Source organism: Crocodylus porosus, unplaced genomic scaffold (assembly GCF_001723895.1).
Source record: "Crocodylus porosus isolate Cpor-Errol unplaced genomic scaffold, CroPor_comp1, whole genome shotgun sequence".
NCBI classification, from domain to species: Eukaryota; Metazoa; Chordata; order Crocodylia; family Crocodylidae; genus Crocodylus; species Crocodylus porosus.
The window spans coordinates 64215804-64238341 of NW_017728909.1; the positions used below are offsets into that span (position 1 = coordinate 64215804).

At 40.6% G+C, this 22538-nt stretch overlaps 1 protein-coding gene across 1 annotated transcript in view; it reads left to right on the forward strand.

Annotated features, from left to right (window-relative positions):
- Positions 1-22538, forward strand: part of CAST (calpastatin) — an 84983-nt gene that overhangs the window by 10915 nt on the left and 51530 nt on the right. Inside the window, exon 3 of the mRNA XM_019532403.1 lies at positions 12355-12426. Coding sequence (XP_019387948.1) covers positions 12355-12426 — 72 coding nt within the window. The remainder of the gene's footprint in view (positions 1-12354; positions 12427-22538) is intronic.

A 22538-nucleotide genomic window follows, 5' to 3' on the forward strand; every position in this document is an offset into this window, starting at 1 on the left:
CTGCCAGGAGTGACCAGGAATAACGGTCACAAGCTGGCAGAGGGTAGATTTAGGCTAGATATCAGGAGGCGCTACTTCACTGTCAGGGCGGCTAGGATCTGGAACCAACTTTAAGAGAAGTGGTGCAGGCTCCTACCCTGGATGTCTTTAAGAGGAGGCTAGATGTACACCTTGCTGGGGTCGTTTGACCACAGTACTCTTTCCTGCCATGGCAGGGGGTCGGACTAGATGATCTACTCAGGTCCCTTCCAACCCTAGAAACTATGAAACTATGTAGGGGAAAGATGGTTGCAGGGGCCTGTGGGCCGCATGCTAGCCCATTGTGGGGCCACCAGTTGGACAGCCCTGGTTTAACCCAAATTTATGGCTACTTACCAGATTACAGTGCCTGCTTCCTTATTTTACTCTCTCAATTCTTACTTTTACAGTATCCAGGTGCTGATTTTACTTTAAGTAATGAAAATGAGATATGGGTGTAAGAGGCTGAATCTGTTGTGGCTATCTAGACCTCAGCAAGTAAAACAGTGTAAATACTTGAGGTGGGGAGTGTTCCTCCAGAGGCTAATTTAAATTGATTGCAGTAGTCCTTGTACTATAGATCAGGGGTTGGCAGCATTTTGGCTAGAATGCCAAAAATACCCTAATCGCCACCCAAGCCTCAACATGTTGTGCCAGAGGTGGGGGAGCTGTGAGGAGCCTGATCCTCACTGTTGGAGATGGGTGTACCTGTGCCTCTGGATGGATGAATGGGTTGGAGCCATTCCTGCTGTGTGTCATGAAGCATGCAGGCACCTGCTGCTGCCCTGGGGTCTGGGACTCTAGCACAGCTGTTTGTAGGTTTCTGGCCACCTGCTACAGCAGCTCAGAGCCCAGGCTGGCTGTGGGAGGCTGCTAACAGCTGCACGAGCTCTGTTGCGGTGGCAGCTGGGCATGTGCCTCCAAGCACATGGCCAGGAAGAGGCCTGAAGCAGTGCAACCCTGGGCCCTCCTCTGTCTGCCCAGAGGTATACATATAGGCACTGCAGCTACAGAGTCGGTGCTAGGGCTGTGGAGCCCACCACAGCTGTTTGCAGGCTCCCAGCTGTAGCTGGCCTGGGCTCTGGGCACCTGCTACCTGCCATGGAGCCTGAGCTGCTGGCCACAGGGCTTGCATTGCAACCTCTATGCTGCCTACTGCTAGCAGCCCAGGCTCTGTGGCTGGCAGCAGCTGCCTAGAGCCCAAGGTGGCTGTGGTGTGCCAAGGAAAATGGCATGCATGTCAGGGGTTGCCAATCCCTGGTATAGATCTATTGTAGGCAATTGGTCTTCTATACATTCTGAATTTCAGGAAAGAATTGTGCAGAGTAAGAACAGACTTTTTTCCCCTTTAGGCTTGTAAAGATGTTCAGGTTTTTCTGCAGAATGTCATTCTACCTTCTCAACTTAATTCCTCTTCAAGTGCTCAGCATGATGGCAGATTCCTCAACTGAGTTCTGTGCTTTTAATTTAGAAACTATGACCTCTTTGTGGTAATAGTGGGAGCTAAGAGCTTATAGTTTGAATTGTGGTGTCCTTGTTTTGTTGGGAAGTTCTGTTTTTAGCTAACTAGACTCTGAAGGGGAAAGCTACTATTAAATTTGTTGTCTTGATGAAATACTTGGCAGGTTTTGAGTCTAAACATGTTGGGTGAGTGTTTTCTTTTGGGGAACTCGGCATTTGGCATTTGGCTTACTCATTAGCTCAGATTTGTTCTTTTCCTGATAATTACTTTGATAGCATTTTAAAATGAAGCTAGACCTTAACATTTCATTTTTTTTTCATTAAACTGTGTTAGTTCTAACATTAGTAACCGGTCCCCTTGGAATTTTGCAATAATATTGGAACTAGTAATAAACTAAATCTATGTATTGCTCTTCTTGAATCTGACTGTTATATTTCAGTAAGAAGGGAGGGACAGTTTATGGGTTACATACGCAGAAGTTTCACGTTATGGACCAGAGAGTTTATAGTCCTGTTCTATAAGACTGTGGTCAACTCAGCCTAGAATACTTACATTTTAGGTCTGGGCACTTAATTACCAGACAGACACTAGTAGTGTACAGAAGAACACAATGAGAGTGAAACTGTGAGGGATATAAGACTGTTTGCTAATTTTTGTGAAATGTAAATGCCATAGAGTGATTTAGACTAGTAAACAGAAAAGTAAAACTGTTTAATTTTCTCCCGTACATACTAAATAGACTATTTAAACTGAATACGCAGAAAACCACTCTGAGCTCTGTTAAGATGTGGAATAATCTCCCAGTGGCATTGCTGAAAGCCTTTTCTCCAGGGGTGCTTAAAATCAAACTGGAAAATACCCAGTGATGCACCGTGGAGAGCAATCCCGCCTCGATATAGAATCGTTCTGCGTAGGTTGGAGGCAGGCTAGATGACTCGGACTTCTATTTCTAGCATCTTGTTTCATGGTTTGATCATTGTCATGCTGGGAGTTGAAAGCACCCGGTTTGACGATAATTCTTTTAATCATATGGTAGCTATGGAATATATGTAATTATTGCAGAAGGTTTGTGTGAGTTGTGACTATGTAAAAAAGACAGCAGCTGAACTGTATTCATACAAAATGAGAGAGAAGGTGCAAGTCCTTTTCCTTTATAAATGTTACCAAACTTAATCACTAGATAAATTTTATCACTGCAGAAGTATAACTTTGTCTTAGATCTGCATGCCCTTTAATAATATTGTACCTCCTTCCATATCATATGCCTTCCTAACTTTGGAAAGTAGAACATAGAAATTTTGTGGTGGAGTCATAGCCAAGAGGTGACTGCATGCAGCAGCTCAAACGCTCTTAGCTAGCTCAGTGGTTGTTGCAGGAAGAAGCTATGAGCAAAAGCCAACTGTGCCAGATTGGCAAAAGGCCAGTTTGGCAGCTGTTATGAGAGGGTTGAAACTGATCTCAGCCCCTAGTGTTTACTGGGCAGGAGAGAAGCAGCAGCAGCCAGTATAGAGCAGTGTCTTTATGCTTATATTCCCCCATGTTTCTATTCAGATGAAGAAAATTCACTTCCTTGTGTCAGACATACAACCCAATTTTGTACGACTGATTTTTGGGTAAAAGGTGTGTGTGGTATGCAAGTAAATATGGTAATAAGAAGTATCTGTGTACAAGTAGTATTTAAAGACTGCCCACTCCCACACTGAATAACCTGAAAGCTCTGCAGTTGCTCAGTAATTATACTACTGGCCTCTCCTGCAATGCTCGTCCTCTATGGATCGCGGAACATTTTACAAAAGAAATGTACCCAAATCACCTAGCAAGATAGATTTCCTAAGGTCTAGTCCAGTGCCATCTCTGTTAGACTGGACCCTTCCCCCCGACTTCCTTCTTTAAGTAGAAGAACACTTAAACTTCAGAAGTGAAAACAGCAACAACCTGTTAAAGTCAATGGGAATTTTGCCATTGATTGATTTATTTATTTTTTTAGGGGCAAGGTTTCATCCCTGAAAAGTCTTTCCTGTGCCATACCACACATTTAACGTAATTAGCTACTGAATATACAAAGGACTTTTTTCTTAGGATCAGGCCTAAGCAACTAGTTGCTGAAATAGGAAAAGTATAGAAAGCAGCTGAGCATCTAAACAGAGCTGGTGAACCTTGCAGCAGCAGGCTATAAGGAGCTGTGTTCTGCAGGCTTTATTTCTTGTCATAGAAAAAAATGGGGTACGACATTCTTACCATGGGGGACCATGCTGTTCTGGAAGGGGGTTGAGTCCATCCCCTGTATCTTTGTCATCAAAAGAAAAAGTCACACACAATTTGAATGATCTCAGATGCTTCCTTTGGCCCGACATTGTATCTGGAGTGAAATCCTGGGGTTGCCTTGCCATGAGGATTCTCAGCGTTGGGTGGGAGATGAATGTGTTCTCTAGGTTTACCAATGGGTAAGTGAAAATATAAATGACATCCTATATGTAAGGGCCAAGAAGTTATAAACCGGGATGTAAAATTTAGCATGTATGGTATGGGTTTTTCTTTTTTGTTTTTCCTTGGGGATAATGTTTGTAGGGCAAACAGGTAGCCCTTCTTCAGTATAGTTCAGAAGCTGTGAGAGTATATGTTTACGACTACATTGGGAACTTGCTCGAAGAAGGCAAAGTTAAGGTTACGTGGGCAGGTACTTAAACTCTTAGTGTTATGATTTTCAGAAGTTTGTGTTTTAGTAAACTTGATGTTATAGAAGGGCAACCTAATTTCTGCATTAATAAAGTTTTCAGTCATTATATTATCTAGGTTGGTTTGTATAGGGGATGTTTTTATAAAGGAGCAGTGTTTCTTGTAGGTATCACACAGGATCACAGGTGGGATGCCTAACTGATTCCCAAGTGCTTCCTTTTTCCCCCCTGCCTTTCCCTCCCTGATGCATACTTGCACTTCTTAATAATGGAGTGGGGATTATGGTCATGCACTGCATTCTTGCTAAGAGGGGGAAGTAAGAGAGATTGCAGACATGTTCTGTGTCACAGACTCTTGACAGTGTTGTTATCTGCTAGTTGCAATCAGGTTAAGTACATGAAGAAAAATTTTATATGGAGTTTTTTCTTCCTTCACACCCAACTCCATTATCACTTGAAATACATGGTTCCTATCATGTTTCTCGTGTATCTCTATCTTTCCCATTCTGTTAAGCCATTAGTATTTTAGATGTGATTGGAATATAAGCACTGGCTCCTGTCTGTCTGGCACCTGCTGCTGAAGTATACATTTCTTACAGCTGCAACTCACTGGGAAGTCATATAGCGTGCATAAAATCATGCTCTGCACTTCCACTGTCCCCTATCTGGCATAAATTCCATGTTTCTGTTTTAGCCATACTTCCCCAAGACATTCCAGAGGCCTACCCAGTCATCCACCTCTCCATGCTTCGTTCTCCGCTTCCGCCCCCACCCAGCATGTGGGAGTGATGTATGCCTTAAGACTGTACTTACTGTTTTTAGATGTTTTTTAAAACATTTCAAGGCCTCCCATTTTCCTGATGTGCAAGAAGACAGAGAGAGGTGCATGGACCATGCAAAGAAATATTGTTAGACATTTGAGTAGAGGTGCATCAACACATCCGTCTGATATTAGATCAGTGCAATTATAAAGAAAATTGGCTGTATGGGAAATTGGCCCAATGGGGCCGATAATTTGGTCGATAAATGCCCATGCAGCGTGCAGCCACAGCGTAACACTCGGGCAGTGAGGAGCAGAGCCAGCAGCGTGGAAAGTTGCCTCCAGCTGGTAAGTCTGGTGTGGTGGAAGGGGTGTGGGGTGGGGACAGATCAATGCCCCCTGCTGTGAGGCAGGGGGCAGGTGCAAGGGCAGGCACTAGCCAGCTGGGGTGGGGTTGGCGTGGGATGGAGCCGTGGCTCATGGGGGTTGGGGGCAGTTCCCACCACTGCTTGCACCCCGAGAGGGCATGAGGGGGGAGCACGTGCCCTTGGATCTGCGTGGAGTTGGCAGGCTGCAGCTGCGAGCTGGAGCCAGGGCTGCACTGGGCTCTTTTCGCTGGGGGCTGAGCTTGGAGTGGGTGCTGGTGGTGCTGGGAGGTGGCTGCAGCACCAAATTTCCGCTCCCAGCACCGACACTGCCAGCTTCCCAGTGCAGCCCTGGCTGTTCCTGGCCCATGGGTGGAGGCAGGTCATTGAGCCAGAGCTGTTCAATCAGAACATGGACTGAGTGAGGTGGACTGGGCACATCTACACATGCAATCAATGCTCCTGACTTTTCTGCCCCTTCCCTGCTCTGTCCCCCTGCAGCAGCCAGAGGGAGCTCCAGGCTCCCCTGGGTACCAGCCCTGAGCTGGCAGGAGGTATGGGGGTCAGTTCTTGGCTCTAGGGGGTGTGGTGGGAGCTGTCCGAGAGCGGGGGACAGCTCACAGCCGCATGGAACTCAAGATTGCAGCCTAGCTCAGCAGCACTGTCTTGGGGTGATGCCCCTTGCCCAAGCTTAGGGGTAAACAGCACCGGGACTGGGAGGGAAACACGGGGAATCGGTGCTGGGACCTGGTGTGAGGACTTGGGGAGATGTGGGGGGGAAGCAGTGCCAGGGAATGGGGAGGGAGATGTTGGGGGGAAGCAGATCCAGTCCCTGGTTCTCCCTCTTATACCCCGCCCCCGCCCCCAGTTCTCAGTGCTGCTTCCTTTGTACCCTGCATCTGCCCCCTGGTTCCAGTGCTGCTTACCCTCCATGTCTCCTCCCAGTGCTGGCACTGCTTAGCTCCCGGCTCCCTCCAGGTATGGAAGGGGGGGAGCAGGAGTCAAACGGAGTGTATGCTGCATGGGCAGCAATAGGGTTGAGGGGACAGGGGACCTTTTCTGTCCCCTCAGCCCTGTTACTGTCTGCACAGCACATACCTTGGTTGGGTCCTGCTTCCCCCCTGTGCCTGTGAGGAACTGGGAGCTGAGCAGCACTGGAATCACAGACAACTGCCCTCCACCATCTGTCACCCCCTACTGCCTAGGCTGACTGGGAACAAATTGCACATGCTCTACTGTGCAGTAACTAATACACCATTAATCTAGTACCTGTATGTGTTGGTACTAGCAAACAGTGCATTAGCCTAATTTACTTTGCAGTAATTCCCACATGTGTAGATGCTGTGCTTTATTACACATCAGATTAGTCTAATGCACAGTAAAGCATCTCATGTAGCTCACCCGCTGAGTGAGACAGTTTGCAGCCCATTAGAACTATGATTTGATTTCCCAGGCATGCATAAAAAAGTTGACAAAACCTGTCAACATAAAGAGATGCTCAGTTTTCTTTGGGCCAGGGAGAACTGTGACTCTTCAGTTCTCTAATTCTATACTTCCCAAGTATGTAGGGAGTCCCCCTCATGGTGGTGGTGATCAGTGGCAAGGGAATTAGGGGATCATTAGTGGCTAATTTTACTATGTTGGGATACCCTTTCTTTTCATGTCTTTTTGACAAGGTATTTAGCAAATATTGTTTGAATCTGACAGGGCCATTCTGTGAGCCCTTCTGTTCTGAACTCTAAGATGTAACCTCTGGGTTGTCAACCATGTGCCTTAGCACCTGCACCCCCTAGCCCCATGGTGGTACCTAAACTGACTGGTTTTGGAAAATGCAGCTCTAGTGAAATGGTGTTAGGAAATTAGGTGTGCCTGGTGCCTCTTTAATGGGAATAGATGGTCTTTCTGAATAGCAGCAGACTTTCAGGTCAGGTTGTATCTGCTCTACATGAGCAGTTATGTAAAAGATGCAGTCAGTTTGTTGTGGTTGACTATGTAGTGTTACAAATATTTAACTTTGGTTTCCCTTCATTAGTCTTATGTATTCAGTCAAAATATTGGTGCAGTCACAAGTATGTTTTCTTAATCCTTTGATTAAATCAATTTGTATTTTAGTTTTGACAACACTGAATGACTGATCTTAAAATGTAGGGTAGAATAAAACCAGCATAATATATCAGAATTAGAATAGTTTTAAACCAACAGTATTCATATGGGGAACTCTTTAAAATTTTCTGACTTGCTTCAATAGAGAATTATCTTTCAGAGAAAAAATGTTATGATTAGAAGGGTGGAACTGGAATAGGAATTTCGTTCTTTGTTACTGTAGCAGGGATTCAATAGAAATGAAAGAACAGTGGTCAAATGTAAAGTCATGTGTGCTTTATGCCTAGAGGTTGGAACACTAATATCAGAATGGTAATTCTAATCTTGATCCAGTTTGTAAGAAAAGTATTAAAAACTACCCCCCAAACCATAAATCAGTTTAAATGAAATTAAAAAGTTAACTGTAGAATGACTTTTAAGAGTACCAGGGTTGTAATAGTGTCCTGCTTTAATAGGTATAATTCATGACAAATTGGAAAATATGACTTTGTGAATGGTTAATATTTGGGTATAGAATTTTTGCTCAGACACTCCTATGTAAGGCATTGATTCACATAAGTTTGTTTTGCCTTGCATGGTATTAACTGTGCATCTTTTAGAAAAGAAATGTTATTCTATAAAATGGAACATCACAAATTTTGACACAGCAACAACATTTAATCTCTCCATCACTATGCTATCTAAGTACCAAGCAAAAATATCAAAGGGAGCACAAAACTGTGTTTCACTGGAGGTCAGAGGTCCCTGCTAAGAGTGGGGTCATTGTGTATAGTAATTTGGTTCTTAATTTGAAAATCAAGGATTATGTTTTTAAACAATTTAAGTGACTATCTGGTTCTAATTTTTTAAATAACTAAACTAAATTATGGTATCAAAATAAAAATAAGGAAACACCTGGTCTTTTTCTTGAAAGGATTCTAAGGATACTTGTTTTTTTTTAAAGTGACTTTTCTTCAAAGCTGTTTATTCTGGTAAATCTTAACTTCAAAAGCTTCTTGATGCTATTTAACACCAGTACTTAGGGCATCAATTCTCTTTTCTAAGAGCAACATCAGATTTCCTGTAGGTCCAAGAAAACAGGCTTAAACAAACATATGAGGGTTGGCAACAGCTACTTAGGATGCCCAATACAGCATTGCATAAGGACTTAACTTGTTTAGTTTGCAAATGGAAGTAGTCCATTGAGAAAAGACTACCCATATGAGATTTTGCACTTTTTTATTTTTAAGTGCCTTTGTATGATGCATATAAAAAATGTCTAGGTTGTATTATTTTATTGTCCTTATAGGTACAGAACAGGTTGCATACATACATTCAGATAATCTGGGAGAATTCTCCTAGGTTTGTTCTCCTGGAAGAAAAACTTATGCAAGCTGGATGTATGGACATTTGAATGCTGAAGCTCTGAAGAGTGAAGAGCTTGAGAGCTTGCAATGCTGATGCTGTGTAGCTGGGGATGGGGGAGTGGGGAGTGGGAGCTGTGCACACATCTTAGTGTGCCCTGCAGGCTCCCTTAGTCTGCCTGCTGACATGTCAGCAGTACATAGAACAGATCTGTTAGCTGACCCAGAATGCCCATGGTCAGTCTGTGTTACCCTGGCAGCACAGTGTAGGGTTTATGAAGTTCTGCTACCTGCTGGAGCAGCAGAGCCCAGTAAGTGACACTCAGGGTGAGAGGGGTGAAAGATGCTAGAGAGAATTGTTTTCTTCTGAGAGTAACCACGGCATGTACAGACATTCACTCTCCCAGGCGAGTGAATGTCTGACAAGGCCCAACTATGCTATATAAATCTACAATCAGTATTTGCCTTAATAGTTGCTTAATCTAAGGCTTGAAGTTTAGTTTTCTTAATAGTCTTTTTCTACTATTAGTGGGATATTATGGTGTTAGGAGATTTACACTGTTAATTCAGTTTCACACAGCCTTTAAAAAAATAAATACATGAAAAGATCAGGCAGTTATAAAAACATGCTATTTAGGTAATGTTATTAACCTATAACGGCCTTTCAGAGAAATAATCATCAGAATGCTCATTCCTCATGTCATTGGATCAAACAGGAAAATAGTGTCTGATCTTTCAACAGATGCTGAAAGGTTAGAGGCCCACAATTTGGCCAAAATCTGTAAGGTTTCAGAACTTGGCAGACTGAGAAGATGTCTCTCTTTGCATAAAGGCTAGAGTTGAAATATTACTTGGAGTTATTGCAGACATTCTAAGGCAAAGTTTAGGAAGGAGTATTATTGGAGGTAATCACCCCTGCAGTGAACATAGAACAGCAATGTTGTTAATTTGCCCACCTTCAAACATTAAGGGGTAGATACCGAATTCAGACCAAAATCCATGATTTGAACAACCTTGAAGTACTGACAGTTCAGTTCCAGGCGTCTGGATCATGACCTGACCCAATGTCTAGAGAGAAGCTGGGATGAAATGTGCAGAAGCTATATTCTTTTAACACTGCAATAAGATATCAAAGTTATGCCAATCTTAGGATAGTACACTTGATTAAAACAGCTTACATTTTGTATTGTTTTGATTCTGAAGAGACCCAAAGTAAAAGTATAAGCCAGCTACATGCCTTTCAGTAAATTAATTGCCATCCTGTTTAGGCCAGGGTGGATTTGATTTTAATCACTGGTCAGGAAGCCTTGATTTAATCATTTCTGTACCCTCTACAAGTACCGCTCCAATCGCCTTCTTGTGCCTGATGTGCTGTTCTACTTCCAGCTGTGTGCTCCCTGCCCAATTTCCTGTTTTGCTTTCTGCTTCCTGCCCTATCTGCTGTAGTATTGTTTGTCTCCTCTCTGATCTGCAATGTGCCACGCATAGAGGCTGCCTGTGCCACTTGTGGCACCCATTCTACAGGTTGGCCACCCCTGCCTTAACTGCTCTGCCACTATGTCCCAGTTTTACTATGTGCCAGATGTAAATTACTAGACTTTCATGCAGAAGAAATTTGTAACTCCTTCACCTGACTATAGAAAATACTGTCCTTTTAATCCTATCGAATGACGGATATAAGGAGGAAAGAGCAAAAGGGAATGATCAAATGTTCAAGTCTTGTTATACTAGCAGCACTCTTGGGGTTCATCCATATGTGCAGAAACGCATGGTTTGTGGAGCTGCAAACCACTTTGTGGTGCCACAAACTGCAAGCCCAGAATGTGAAAATGTGCATCGTGCTGCAAAAACCTCCATGGAAAGAAAGCAGCATGGCACATGTGTCCACAGTGTGTGCTGGAACACGCAGAGGGTTGGCCATCCAGAGCAATGCTGGCCAGATTCCTTGCTCCCGGGTCTGCACCCCTGCTGCCCACACCCCTCCGAGCACAATTTGCTGTGCACCGAAGTGCGTGTGCAGGGGCGTGCGATGGGGCACAAAGCAGCAGCACAAATTTGTGCCACTGCTATTTGTGACATTGAAAGTGCATGCCTCTGCATGTGGGGGTGTTCCCTTGGTTTTTGGTATATAATACTATGGCTTAATTCAGATTTCATTTTTTCTCAGTATGCTGAGAAGTCTGACAAAAATGTGATGAATATTCATGTCAGCATATGTACTGTTGGGATGTGCATCACCTTTACCCATATGCTTTGACTAAGCTGACTAAGTATAGAGAGTTGGTTTAGTCTTTGTAATTTTGTTTTCTTATTAGGAGCAAAATTCTTTCCTTTTATATTGTGTCTAAGAGCTAAAGTCAGAGGAGAAGCATGTGGCAGTTACTTTTATGAAAGAGAACTTGTGTTTCTATCTGAAGAGACTAACGCATCAGAGTCCCTTATGTCTGGTATGAATGCTGGAATATTAGTATTTCTGGATTTTGTATAATCGTTTGTTTACTGAGACTCTGAAATAGCATTGAGTAGGTTTCTCTGTGTTTAGGACAGGATTCCCAAATCTTGGGCATCTGCTTACTAGAGAGAGCGATTAGGTCTTTTCAGTCTCTCCCCATCCACAAATCCAACTTTTTTTTTCATTTCGTGTCTATCATTGATTTCGTTTTCCCTAGTTTTCTCTGAATCTGATTTTCATCATTAGACTGATTTATGTGTATACCAGCACAACTCTACTGATAGCAGAGCAGGTAGATGTGATGTTCGTCTTGTCATTAAAAACAAAAGTACCATTTTTTATTGTCATGTATCTCTTTAAGTGGAGTCATTTTGGCATAAAATTAGTCACATAGCACTATGTTTGTGTTCTCTGCAAATACATTTGTTTACCATTAATTCTGACTTTCTGTAATTTTATGGACTGCTTCTCTGCCTAACTTGTGTATTTTTTCCCACTCTGCTGTGGGATGCTTATATACAGAAACCATTCGACTTGTCTGCCTTGATACTTAGTCTTGGATGTTTTTTAAGTGTGTCTGTTTATAGAGGTGATTTTCTTCAGTAATGTTTCTGTGGACCAATTCAAGTAGCACGTGATGGGACTAGGGCATATGCCTAATGCCAGTTAAAAATGAATAACATATTTTTAAAGTTTGCATTGTATATCTTTTTAATTTAAAAATCAAGCCCTTGATTTTTTTTTCTTGAATTTTTAGCATTTACAATTCCTAGCCTGTCAACCAATAAATGATTACAGTTGGTTTAACAATTAATCAAAACTACCATATTTATTATAAAAAATTTTTTTTAGAGATTCATACATTATTTATGCAGGCATGCATATGATTTCAGCCTGCATTGACTTGCTCTTCTTGCAGTGAAATGATGTGAAATAATTTTTTGAGGTGTCTTAGTTACTGACATTATAAAGGGGAAAACTGCTCCTGGTGACTTGGAAAACAGATATGAAATATAAATGAATGTTGGTATCTTTCATGAAATAGTATGCTAGACAGAACATCAGATAATCTGATAATTTTTAATGCAGTAATTTTAATAGTTTTTACTTTTTATATTTCTGATGTATTCATTCTGTCCTGTCCCTTTCTTATATATTTTTGTTTTTATTTCACAGAAGAAACCAGCCAGTGCTAGTGTCAGTCAGACACCTAAAACACAGAAAAGTGGAGCTGCTGCCACCACTAAGGTAAAATGCAAACTTATGGAAATTATTCACTTAAACTATGCAGCTGGGGATCAATACACATAGAGGATAAATGAGCAAAAGTATTATATATCCTCTCCCTATAGTTGTGATGCAACCACACATGGAATATTATATTCATTTTTAACTAATGTCAGAAATGGTATGGACAGATGGAGGGAACTCAAAGAACAGCAACCAAAGGTTTCAAGGGACAGCCATGCCAGAAAACCCAAAAGAACTAAATCCTGGCTTTGCAACAACTGTGAAGGGCAAGAGTTTATGAACACTAAATAGGTACGAACACAAGAGGAAGAAAATTGTTTAAAATAACAAAAAAACCCTATACATAGGACTATTAGTACTATTTTAGGCACCTCCTTTATTTGTGTTTGCCTGTGCTTGGTGCCCAGCTGGCATCCTGGTAATTCAAGTATCCTACAGTTCTGTACTCCATGATGTGGAAAAACCCTATGGGTTTGTCCAGGAATAGTATTAATAGTTAGAAGCCAGTACCCATTCTCACTGTCTTCTCATTATTCTTCATTCCTTATATCTTTGGTTTCTTACTAGAGAAATCCATTACTCTAATACTTTGTTGCCTCCCTGAAGCTTAAAGGCCCAGCAGGCTATCATTTATCCCTGTTTCTGCACCTTTTGGTGCAAATCTCATGTAGATTTTACTTAACCATATTGTATGATAGAGCAGGAGGAAGAAGTGCTGCTGTTTTGACTGATTTGTTTGGTATCTGCTATGCACTTAGGTATTTCAAGAACACTCAGAGATTTGGATTGCCTCACTATTTAGAAGGTGCTTTAGACCTGAGTCTGAATTAATAAGTAGATTTCCTTCCTTGTTTCCAATCCACCTTGCTTTTTCCTTCCCCAGAATAACCGTACTACCCTTTCTCTATTTCTTGTTTGAACTTTAAGGGAACTTTTACATGTGCTTTGGGGGTAGGTGGGTGGCGCTTTAATTAGAGTGGCTCAGCGTCTCATGTATCAGCGTCCCTGTGCTTCAGAATGGCAGTGTGGGTGCTTGAACTAATGTTCGTTCGTTAAGCTTCGGTTGAAGCACCCCCACCGCTCTTTTGAAGCATGGGGACTCTGATACATGAGATGTGGGAGGCTGCTGGAGTATGGTAATTGCCATACTCCAGTAGACTTGATTAATCAAATCTGCTCCAACACGCTGTAATTACAGTGTGTTCAAGCAGCCTATGCAAACATGTACATTCTCTATCCTGAGTATTTCCAGAATTTAGAATTTTCAGTTAGATTGCTTGAATCATCTCATTATTTCATTCGATTTACAGTTACCCTGGAGCTAATAAGTAGCTAAACAATGTTAACTTGGGTTCTAAACTAAGTCCTTAAATGTAAGAAAATACTAAACCCAGAGAGTGTTATTGCCCTTTTTAAACTAAACATACAGGGTGGCATCTCCACGTGCAGGTATCAAATTTACTCCTGGTTAGTTGCTGCATATTAACGTGTAGATGCCTTACTGCGCAATAACGCTGTGTGTGGACCAAGTCAGTCCACACACCGCACTAATGCGCTGTAATGCATGTATGTGTAGACACCAGCCTATACCTACTTACTGCGCAGTAAATTTAATCCGGCATAAATACACGTGTAGATGTTCCCACTGAGGTGGTCTCTGATACTGGTTGGAGAGGGTGTCTTGGTCCTCATTGTCATTTTGTATACATAGTATTTGTGGTATGGATCCCTCCTTCAGTTCCTTGTTGGACTGAGCTGTAGAACGTTGATTTTGGCCAGCTTCTGGTGTAGAGAAATGCCAAGTTTTTTTCCCTCCATTGCTGCACAGATACCTTTCTGATTTTTCAAAAGTGCTGCATACACAACAGCTTCTTTGAAGTAATTTGTAACTGTTGGTACTCAATATGCTTATCAGAGTTTTTTGGGTAATGGTAGATGCAGTGGTAAGTATAAATACATTCTTGTTTGCTTAGAATAAACATATCCATCAAGTAGATGAGCTTTTAAATAAATGGGTGTGTATTTTTTGCATTAATGTTGCATCATATTTTTGTATAATTGTTATCTTATGTATATCCTGTTGCTTAATTTCAAGACTTTTCCCCTCAAACTTTCAAAATATATTAATAACTTTAAAAATATTTTTTCCTTTATAGGTTGGATTAGTTTATGTTAATGGAGTTAATTATTTTTAATTAGTCAGATGTACATGGTGATAGCTGTGGTTCATACTGGATATGGGCTTTGAAAGAAAAACTCACTCATTTCAAACGCATGTACCTTTTTAAAACTTTGAGTAAATCCAGTGAAGGGGCTGTATTTCAGTTTAGTACAGCAAAAATAATTAGATCAGGTATATTTTTCACATGGTGTAAGAATAAGCTATTTATAGTTTATGGAAATACCTCTTATTCAGGACTTAAAATCTGCTTGTCACTAGTGGATAACAGACGGTCTTGGAGTGGGATGTGGTTGGTCAGTTACTGCAGAAGTTGAGCTTTCTTTTATGAAAATTAAATGTCTTTCACGCCAGTCTCTTAACACTATGCATGGAAACGCAGTGAGAGTATTGTGAAGATAACTTAATTGTTGCTGCCTCCTGCAGTTTTTCTGTTAGTTTCATCAGATATTTTTCTTAAGGATATCTATAGATATATATCAATATACATATTAAGGATCTGGTCTTCCATTTTTTAAGAAAGTGGGTGAGTTACTAGCCTTCATGCTTGCAGAGGGAAGTTAGAAAACTTGATTCAATTTTAGACCATCACAGAAGGATAATTTAAAATAATCTTAAAGTGTATTCTTTTTTAGAAATATCACAATTCAGTAAGGCAGTCTTATGAGTTTGTGGAAATCTTCCAGCACCTGGTATTGAATAATGCTGAAGTTTTCCAGATGTGAAGAAATTCAGAGCTGTTTTCCTGAGGCCAAAGACAGCATTAGTGCTTCTGCTTTCCTACTTTTTTTCCTATGTCAACCTGAAAGACTGAGTTACTCAGTGTCCTGCTAGCAATTCCTGTTTACTCAGTGTTCACCTGGATCAGAATATTTTATGGCCCATAGCTCCTGTGCACCTGACTGAAAATTCTGTGGCAGATTCGGAAAAATGAGAAAGAAAAACTGAAGCTTTTGCTGAATATGGTTCATACAATCAGGAAATGTTTTTCTGGTTGTTTTCATATTATATTCACTATTATGTTGAGTCATTACCTATTCAGTTTATAATTTGCAGTACATTTTTATATGGACAGAAATTGTCAGGGGAGAGAATACCCAGGTGAATCACAATTTTAAACTCTTGGCATCTGAGAAGTTCTGGAAGTGATTTAGATTTGTGGTGTAAATGTATTACCATATTTACCTGAATCCAAGACGACTCTAAATTTAAGATGACCTCCCTATAATTAGATTCTAGACATGAAAAATTGATAAATTTGTTATAGTTTTCCATGTCTGGAATCTCATTTTTTTTTTTTTAAGTTGATATAAAAATCACGGTTCGTTTCTTTGGAGGCTCACGAACAATAATCCTTCAGGCACACATTGTTAATAACACAAAGGATATATTTGCAAATAGGGTCAGAGTGAAGACAAAAGACCACACTCTGCCCGTGAGGAAAACTTTCAGCTGGCTTTTATCCCCTCTCTCCTGGGCACGTGTGCAGAAACAGGAACTCTTACAACTTATTTCCGGTTCATACAAACATATATGTAAACATGTCGCTTCATACGTCCCATGTGCATTATAATTAACTACTTAAGTATGCGGGGCGGATAGGCATATATGCATTAGCTAATTACGCATGCTCAGAAAAGCTCTCCAGGTTACCAAAACTTCAAACCCACTCTTTCCCAAGGACACGATCATTAAAAATTGCAATTTCTCTTATCTGCATGAGAAGGCTAAGGAGTATGTGTTTTAGTGTAACAAAGAGATAGTAAATTTGCCAGAAGAAAAGGGAGTGATACCTTAACACAAAGAGCCCTTGGTAGTTTCTCCCCCCCCCCCCAGGCATGAAATGCCAGCTGTGTGGTTCTAACAACACTCTATTTACTATACATTTTTAATAATATTTCTAACAAAGTCATCCACCACTTTAGTGGGGCAAGCAGCAGCAGGGGGCAGGTAGGTCAAGCGGCCTGTCACCTGGCTTCCCCCTGCTGCCTGGCCCCTCTGCTTTTTTCCCCCTACACATCACCCTGCAGCTTGCCTTCCTTACAACTGGTATAATAACTTTTTCTTTTGGCATCCTTATCCTATCCTTTTGAAGGCATCTTTTAAAGCGACCAAATTGCTATTTGGTAGTATCTATTATTCAAATGATCTAATAGTATCTATTATATCAAATTAATATATGTTTCTAAATACATTTCATAGTCTGAGCTGATGTCTATTATGCTTAACTGGATGCCTGTTAAATGATATTCTGATACTTGTGTTTTGTCTGAGAGACTTGAGCATGTGAAGTTTTGCATAATGATTGTATGATTTGTTTTTGGATTGCTGCATATTCACATAGCAAATCATTTTCCTGTGATTCTCTTCCGACTTCTGAGCTACCTATTCATATATTTAAAGTAAGCATTGCCTCATCCTTCTTTTTTCCTTTGCTGCCCAAAGGACCGTCTTTAACTTTCCCCTACTTTCGTATCTGTGATTAACTTATCTTCTGAATTCTGCTGCCACGGGAATAATTTAAAGACTTTTAGTCCCTGCCTCCTTGCCATGTACATCCACGATAGTAGTAACAAATATTTTTATTAAAACGTATGTATAAAGTGTATTGGCAACTATTCTGGATCCTGCGGTCAGGATTTTTCATGCTGCTACTTCAGCAGCAGGTGGGGCTAGACTGCTGATTTATTAGCCATTGCTCAAGGGGATAGTGAGGAATGCTTTATAAACTGCTAAGAGTAAGATCCGGAAACAGCACCGCTGAGGGCAGTGCTTCACAGGGTGAATGTGTCTTATTCTCTGCCACTAGCTCAATAACAATCGAGCTGACTGGAGGAATTGTTTGTGTTGTGTAGTTCAGTTAGGTATTGTGGGTAGAAGTGAGGAAAGAGGAACAGCTTAAGGAAAGAGGGAGGATAATTGAGGGTAAAGTAAACTGTCTCTGCATTACCAAGTATTTGGTAACTAAACCTGTATAATCCACATAATATTGTGGGTTCAAGTTGCATCTCTTGACTACCTTCAGTAATGTCATAGAAAAATCAAAGGTGAGGTTTGTCTATTGTCACTCATGGTAAAAAGCCAGAGGCACAAAAGCATACATATTTCTACCGACAGCATTTTCTGATTATGCTCTAGATTAGATACTCTAGCTGTAGGAAGTCTTTATGCAGGGACACTTAATTGTATGCTAAAAAACCCCAGAAAACCCAGAGGTGGAGCAACAGAGGTTTTCCTGGGTGGAGAATATTCCCATGTGCAGTTGGGACTAGCTGTGTCATCATCAAGTGAAGAGGAGTTGGCCAGGACTTTATTAAAACTGAAACCAAAGACGTTTCAGCTGAAACAAAAACAGCCTTATCACAAGGATCTTGCTGGAAGTGTATAGTCTGACTGTACAAAGTGAGTACTGTTTTCTGACTTGCTTTTTCTTTCTTGCAGCCTGTGCTTTAGGCTAATAATGTTCTAGAGTTTCTTACTGCTTCTTTCCCAGCAGTTCTCTGAATTATAGTAACATTAGCTGCTGACTTCACAGGCTTCTGACATGTTCCTTTTATCTGAGCTGAAGCATTTCAGAAACTGGCTGTACATGTACAGTGAATCATTTCTAAAACTGTTTAAACATGTTTAATAATCAAATATGAGAGGGGAAATCTTTCTGGGTAGGAAAATAGTTTGTGCTTTATATGCGTTTCCAAATGTTTGCCTTGTGAGTTGGGGGGTGGGGCATTACAGAATTGTCAGTTCATGAGAAATTAGCAAAATCCCAAAGTTGTGAGGACAAGATATTTTACTAATGTCCTGGGTCATTGGAGCAAGCTTCTGCTTCAGACATCTGTGCATGTGAATGCAGAATTTAGCATAGTCCTTTTAAGTGTTAAATGTTGCATGGTTAGGGGTGGGGTGATTTGTATAAAACTTTGTTCCAGCATGCTTAAATATAGCTATCCATACCAACTACAAGTGTGCTGAATGTAAATAATACATGCTAAAAGATCAAATATTTACAGAAGAAATATAATAATACTCCTTGTTTTTATCACTGTTTCTGTAGTAATACAATTAAATATATTGTAAAGGTTTATACTTTAATATTTTATATGAAAATATTCAGTATAATAATTTTAAAACATTTGAGCCATTATCACAGGTTTCTTTGCTTGGGTCAGAGCTAAAAATACACAGAATGAACTAAGAAGATAATCTGTTGCCTCATGTTAGGGTTGTCAGTACCTTTATTATCCTCTCTTTTTTTCCTCCTTGGAAAGAATAAAAACAGACCTTATATAGCAGAGCTTCTGGAACAGGCTTTCAAGGGTAAATTTTACTGGGCTTTTATTCAGTAATATTGTTTGAGGGTTTGTTTCTTTCCTTACCACATTTGTGTGAAAAAATATGACTATTATAAAAATATTGGCTACTGTTCCTTTCTTTTAAATAAAATTTTGCTTTATAAATTGAAATTACACAACTTTGTATACTGTGGTGCTATATGTAGAAGGAAAAAGAAGTAATTGAATATACACTTACACTAAAATTCTTTCCTGAATAGAGGACCAACACAATGTCTATGTACCTCTTCTAGCCAGAGTGTGATTTGAATTGCATATAAGCCTTTAGTGAAGTTCATGTTTGTTTAGGTTGTATTGGCACATATTAAGTGCTATAGACTTGCAAGTTTAATAGGACACCGTCAATATGAAATTTAGGCAAAGGTGCGGTGTGTTGAAAGTAGTCTCCAGTATCAGTGTTTGCCAGTTAGATTCCCTGCCAATTTTATGGCCTTGTCACATTTATCCAATTTTAATAAATGGTTTTCTTTTGCTGGTTGTTGCTTCTCTCCTCTCTCCTTTTCCTGTCCTGAAATAAAAAGGGAAGCTGGCTAAGATCTCAGTGCCATGCTGTATGTGGGTTCAGAGGTCCATCCTCATGGAAATAAATTGCAGGACTGGAGTCTAATGGATGGGATGTGGGAAATGACCTTAAACAAACCTACTGTCAAATGTGTAACAAATAGGAAAAAAATAAGGGAGTTAGGTGTTGCTGGTAGCTGAAGTGCATGAACGTTTTTTAAACAAACGTGCATTGGTTAGTTTGTTTTATACCTAAAGTAGATGGTTTCTTTTCAGTAATATGGAAAGGGTGCATCTCATGTAGTACTAGTTGTCTTTTGTAGGCTAGGGAAATAAATTACACATAAACCAGTATAAGTATTGGAAACTGGTTCAAATCTGTAATGTAACAGAAGCTCAGTGCAAATAAACTGCTTTCAAAATGGCCCAAACCAGTTTAAGATAAACCTGGATGGATGAAGTATCAGACTTAACTGAATTAGATTAAATTTGTTTCTTGAACTTCTGTCCCAGATCCCCTCTAGATTCAGGTAAATTCACAGTCCCCAAGCATCCCAGGATGCTTTGCACCTCTCCTGCAAACCTCCCCTTGCAGGGTGGGCAGGCTAGCCTTGGCCCAAGCTGTCTGCTCCAGCCAAGCAGGGAGGTGTGCTCTAGCATCCCCTGACTTTTGGCCTACGCCACTGCAGGCTTGTAGCTGTATTTCCAGAATCAAAAGTGAATGTCTGTTCACTTGCTTATTGGTTCAATCTATGTAGTTAGCTTAGACTAACCTGTGAAAATTGAATTGATTCAGACTTAGGCTTTTTGACTGTCTGTACTTAGTCGTAGAGAGCTGCTGGTATGCATCAGCATCATCCTCAGTATTACAGATGTCCTGGAGTCAGAAATGTATTCCTTGGTCTGTCCCCAGTGCAGCTGGCACCAAAGATGAGCTGTCTTATTAAAAGATCTCCTGCACAGCTGCATCTTCATTGTGGAGAATCTACAACAAAATTTCAAGGTCAGTTGAAGTGGATCTGATAAATCTAATTTTACTTATAAACCAAAATATTGTGTTCAGAAATAATATACAGAGGATAAGATTTTGAGGGGAAGGGAAGAAGAGTCTTGCAGGAGAGAGTGCTGTTTCCATGGCTTCATTGTGACTTGTGGAACTGCTTTCACATAGTTTTTGCTTCTGGGGAAAAGTTGTGGGGCACAAAGATCATTGAGGATGTGGGGACCATTCTCTGTGACATCATCTTTCCTTTCCCTCAGAGCACGGGACTCTTTTTGGTGAGTGCTGACCATGTCAGTCTCGCTCTACCTGCTGTCCTCCTTCCCATTCTGAAACACTCCCTGAGCTGGAAGAAGATGGCTGTAAGGGACCACTTGACAATGAGATTTCTACAGGCTGCCTACAGCTAGGAGGACCAAAGAGCTAAGGCCTTTTAGAAACAGGCCTGTGACTCTGATCCTTGAAAATCTCGTGAAAGGTCAAACTCTGGTACTTTTGCAGGGCCATTGCATCTTCCTTCCTCTTTACTACAGTGTAGAAATGTTTGACAGCAGTGACGGTGAAAAACTTGAGGTCTCCAGTCCCCTCTGCAAAGAAGCCCATATCAGGCCTGATAGGAGCCAAAAAAAGAAAGATTGTTTGATCCAGCATTGTGTTGGATAATAAAGGTGCAGTAGACTGAAAGCATGGCCTTTTGTTACTGAGTTTGCTCTGAGGCCATGAGCAGGTCACTTCATATCTCTCCTCAACATAACCATCTGCAAATAAGGATAACAGAATATATGTATCTACTTCATAGCACTGTTTCATAGGGAGTGTGGTGGAGATTAATGAAACAAATGTGTTTAAAGTAAATTGAACATGTAAAATGCTGTGTAGTGACTTTTAAAAATTATTTGCTGTTGGAACTGCCAGTCTATTGAACTGACAAATATATGTATATGTACTCCCACCTCTTTTTCTTTAATACATGCAAATAAGCTAGTTATAGGGTTAAAAATGTTTCTAGCTAAAAATAATTTATAATAATTATATTGAAAGGGCAAACTTTCTTTAATATTATGTATTAAATTCAGTAATATGTAAAGTACACGAGGTACTAACTCCCTCAGTGAACTTATAATTTACAAGGAGAGAAACACAGGCTTTGATGAATAAGGACAGACAAATTAACATGTTACATAATAGCAGTGTGCACTGTTCCTGGTTGGCAGCAGTTGTGATCTAATTTTGATTTTTGTACTTATGTTAGATGCATAGTATATGTGTGTACTATACCATGTACAATATGTATCTGTTTAAAATGTCTTGTAGCCTACTTTAGATTAAAAAATAAAAACAGACTAAAGTTTGAAATAGTATTATGGTTATTTTTTAAACTAATAAAAACCAACCACACAGAATTTTTTTTGTTATCCTTTGAAGTGTTTCATTCTGGATACTGTCAGAGGCCTAGGTAAGCCCTGGTCTGACTATGACATCTGTTGCGAGATCTGAGAAATGGCATTTTAAAGAAAGCTTTAGAACAGTGGCACCCAACCTTTTTGTCCCTGGGGCCAGATGGATGGTGCTTAGTCCACCCAGAGGGCCCAGTGTGGTATGTGAGGCAGGACCCAATCCAGTTACACAGGGGAGAAAGGGGGTAAGGCCTGGCTTTGTCCAATTTGGACCCACGGGACTTGGGGATTTGGCATCAGGGAAGGATGGCATTATTGTTATTGCTTCCCCACCACCAGATTTCCTGACTCGGGGGACCCCCCTAGTCTACATGCCATGGCTCGGCAGCATTTGGCTTATGGACCGGAGTTTAAGCACCCCTGCTTTAGAAGAATACAGTGGTGCTAAGCTTTCTGATTAAACAAGAGGTAATCACAGTTGTTGCTAATACAGTTACTGCATAGTGGCAAAAGCAGTTTCCACTTCTCACCTTCTCTGTTATTAGTTTTCTCTTGCAGTTTTGTTCAGGTAATCATTTTGTGAAGTTTTACTTATCTTTTGCTGTACATAATGGGTGTCTGTCATCTAGGCTATATATATGTTTGTATTACCTCACTAGTAGCACTGTCCTAATCCTATA